The sequence below is a fragment of the Cebus imitator genome, unplaced genomic scaffold (assembly GCF_001604975.1).
Source record: "Cebus imitator isolate Cc_AM_T3 unplaced genomic scaffold, Cebus_imitator-1.0 Scaffold112, whole genome shotgun sequence".
Lineage (NCBI taxonomy): Eukaryota > Metazoa > Chordata > Mammalia > Primates > Cebidae > Cebus > Cebus imitator.
In genome coordinates this window covers 3,034,742-3,038,460 of record NW_016107427.1, presented here as the reverse complement: position 1 = coordinate 3,038,460, position 3,719 = coordinate 3,034,742, and the positions used below count along the sequence as shown (strand labels likewise).

At 45.5% G+C, this 3,719-nt stretch overlaps 1 protein-coding gene across 1 annotated transcript in view; it reads left to right on the top strand.

Moving 5' to 3' along the window:
• The window catches only part of RRP1B (ribosomal RNA processing 1B), a 40,847-nt gene that overhangs the window by 14,939 nt on the left and 22,189 nt on the right, over positions 1-3,719 (top strand). The window contains exons 5-8 of the mRNA XM_017538553.2: positions 20-81; positions 433-562; positions 1,611-1,675; positions 2,049-2,230. Of these exons, the coding sequence (XP_017394042.1) occupies positions 20-81; positions 433-562; positions 1,611-1,675; positions 2,049-2,230 (439 nt within the window). The remainder of the gene's footprint in view (positions 1-19; positions 82-432; positions 563-1,610; positions 1,676-2,048; positions 2,231-3,719) is intronic.

The window sequence follows — 3,719 nt, the reverse complement described above, 5'->3', positions numbered from 1 at the left end:
AAAAATTGCCTATCTTTAGCTGATTCGTCTGGTCCTGAGGCAGTCCTTTGAAGTCCTGAAGCGGAACGGCTGGGAAGAAAGGTCAGTAAACTATTCAAGCAGCATCTGGTAGCCTTCAAACTTAGAAGGTAGAGTGTTCTTCAAGTTTTCTGATCTGTGCCTCCTACTCTGTAGAGTACCATGAGAAGCTAGATACATCGTCACCTACAGAGAATTGAAATCCAGTAGGGGGTATAAAATAGTTAAGTATATATGACAGTTAACATTTTATACTGATTTAAGTGATTGCTTTTTTTCCTTGTAAAGTGGTTTTAGCCTTGCGTTGATTGTTAGGCAGTGGAGGTACTAGACGGAATATTTTTGTTTCTCTTTGGGAGATAAGAAGTGTTGGCATACTGTCACTAACAGAGCCATGTGTGTTTGCGTCTGTAGCCGAATCAAGGTTTTCTTAGATGTCCTGATGAAGGAGATCCTGTGTCCTGAGAGTCAGTCTCCTAACGGAGTGAGATTCCACTTCATTGATATTTATCTGGATGAACTCTCCAAAGTGGGGGGGAAGGAGGTAAGCAGCTGCCGACAGGATGCCCATGGGGTCAGGGAGCCACCAGTGTTTGCCATAGTAGCCAGTCAAGTGCTGTGGGGTGGCACTTCACCTGACCAGCCACCCCACAGCACTTGACTGGCTACTATGTAGCAGCATGAATTGCTTCAGTCTTGCCTTGGAAATGAGTCCTAAGCAGCTGGTGGGATGGGATTTATGCACTGAGGATGTACATGACAGTCTTACCTGTAAAATAGAATTGAAAGCAACCTACAGACTCCAGTAAAGAGCTCACTTACATAGAGGGGTGCTCAGCATCTAGGGAGCTTTATAAAATGGTAGGAAAGCTATGCAAGTGATACACATTTTTAAGGAATATACTCATGTAAATAGACAAAAGGCTGGAAAGGAAACATACATTTTTCAGTATGCGAATGATTCCCTGAATGTGGGAATATACAGAGATTTTACTTTCCTTTCACAGGTGTTTTGCAGGGAACGTTTTATTTTGTCTTGCACTTAGAGTCACTGTCCCTGTTTGCCCCTCTTGTAGAGGAAGTGTATGCATGCCCCGTATCAAGTTGGTGCAACCCGAGGCCTGAGGGCTGCGTGCCGCCCAGGGCAGCTTTCAGTGTGGCCCAGCACGAACTCATAAACTTTCTTAAAATATTACGAGTTTTTTTGCAATTTGTTTTTAACTCATCAGCTATTGTTAGTGTTGTGTATTTTGTGTATGACCCAAGACAGTTCATCCAGCGTGGCCCAGAGAAGCCAAAAGATTGCACACCCCTGTTCTGCATGTTGGGCTATAGGATAGTGCAGGCTGGGCTCGCTGGCTTTCTCCAGCCACTGCTCTAAGATACCAAGTAGCTGCAGGGCGGCCTTGATCTTGAGCCTGGTTCCACGCCTCTGCTGTTTCACGGGGGCACCGAGGCTAGGTGAGACAGGCATTACTTGGTCTAACTCCACCTTTATAACAGATGTAAATGGTCCCTTTTTCAAGGACACGTCAAGGAGGGAAAAGGCTCTTTGTTTCTCAGTTTTTCCCTGTTTTGTTTCTAAATTACAGCTTTTGGCAGATCAGAATCTCAAGTTTATTGATCCATTCTGCAAAGTCGCCGCGAAGACCAAGGAGTAAGTGATTCCCACGTTCGTTCCTGCTGCTGCGAGGCACTTGCCTGTGAGGAGCCTGGTGCGGGGCACCTGCACACTGCTTCACAGCAGAGAGCAGCTGGAGGCATCGAAGCTTTGGGCAGGGATTTGGCTCTTCTAGCTTCAGTATTTGACTCACTCATTCCAAGAATGCCCTCTCACGCCCAGAGATCTGACTGCTGGGCGTCCCATGCCTGTCAGGTGGCACTTAGGCAGTTCCTCGCAGTGCTTGCTGGCTCGTGAGAGCCGCTCCAGACCCCAGTGACGTGTGCGGGGCTTCCCTGTGCACTTCTGAAGCCAGCAGGCCAGGCCGTTTGTTCTAATCACCTGCCCGCCACTGTGCTTTCTCCGTCAGCCACAGTCTAGTGCGGACCATAGCGAGGGGCGTTTTTGAAGCTATCGTAGATCAGTCTCCTTTTGTGCCTGAGGAGTCAGTGGAGGAACAGAAGACAAAAGTGGGCGTTGGTGACCTCTCTGCAGAAGAGACGCCTGAAAATGGGGCGACATTGAGAAGAGCTCTCAGTAAAAAGAAGACAGGTAAGAGGGTGTTATTGGTCAGTCTAGCTTTCTTTCTGGTAAAATCCTCAAACAGTTTTTAATACATTTGTTGGCATCTTACTGAATGCAACCTAGAATTGATGGCTCTGCCTCAGCCCCTCCCAAGAAAGGCAGTAGAGGTGGGTCCAGTGTGCCTGGGGGGTGCCTAGCAGGGCTCTGGGGAGACCCGAGACCGGTCCCATGTGGCGTACACACGTTTCTCCACCTCCCAGAACCTCAGGACTCTCCTGAAGGATTTTCCCATTGTCACTGCTAGTGCTTTGGGGTTTGTTTGTTTGCTTTGTTGTTTTATTTGACGTACTTCAACACCTTAGCATGGCCTCATTCCTGCGAGTTATGGGAGGGACGTATACTTGTTTCTGTAGCTGTCCTTTCTCACCCCACGGCTTCCTTCAGGTTCTTTTTCTTTGGATGTTTAGATGCCCACTGTGGGCTGCCATCGTTCTTACTGCTGTGTCTGTGGACTTGGTGTAGAATGTGCATTTGCAGTTGCAGGCCCGTCAACACCCTCCCCACAGTGCTTTATGGCAACTCGTGCACAAAATGAGGGAAATGGTGAGGACGCAGTTGACCTATGCTGTTCAAGTGTTACGTAACCATTTTGAAGCAAAGTTACCAAAAACTAAGGACCAAAGGAAATTTAATATACATGTATATATATTTTTAAAGCAGGGTACAGACTCTACGTAGAAGGAGCCCGATTTGTTGTTTGGGTTTTCTTTAATTATTACGGCTATATAATAGTTGTGCATCTGATTGGTTTTTAAACGTTTATTTGTGCTTTTATTTTTTTTTTCTAAAGGGTCATTTTATTTATTTTGATAGTTTAGGGAACAGGTTTGGGTTACATGGATAAGTTCTTTAGTGGTGATTTCTGAGATTTGGGTACACCTGAGCAGTGTACACTCTTCCCAGTGTGTCGTCTACTATCTGTCACCGCTCCCACCCTTCCCCCTGAGTCCCCAAAGCCCATTGTACCATTCCTAAGCCTTTGCATCCTCATAGCTTAGCTCCCACTTTTAAGTGAGAACATTCAATATTTGGTTTTCCATTCCTGAGTTGCTTCACTTAGAATAATGGTCTCCAGCTCTGTCCAGGTTGCTGTGAATGCCATTATTTTCATTCTTTTCTATGGCTTACTAGTATTCTATGGTATACATACCACATTTTCTTTACCCACTCCTTGGTCAATGGGCATTTTAGGCCGGTTCCGTGTTGTTTTAGCTGTGAATTGTGCTGCTATAAACATGCATGTGCAAGTGTCTTTTTCATATAATGACTTCTTTTCCTCTGGGTAGATACCCAGCAGTGGGATTGCTGGATCAAATGGTAGGTCTACTTTTAGTTATTTAAGGAATCTCCACACCGTTTTCCATAGTGGCTGTAATAGTTTACATTTGTACCAGGAGTATGAAAGTGTTCCTTTTCACCACATCTGTGCCAACATCTTTTTTTTTTTTTTTTTTTT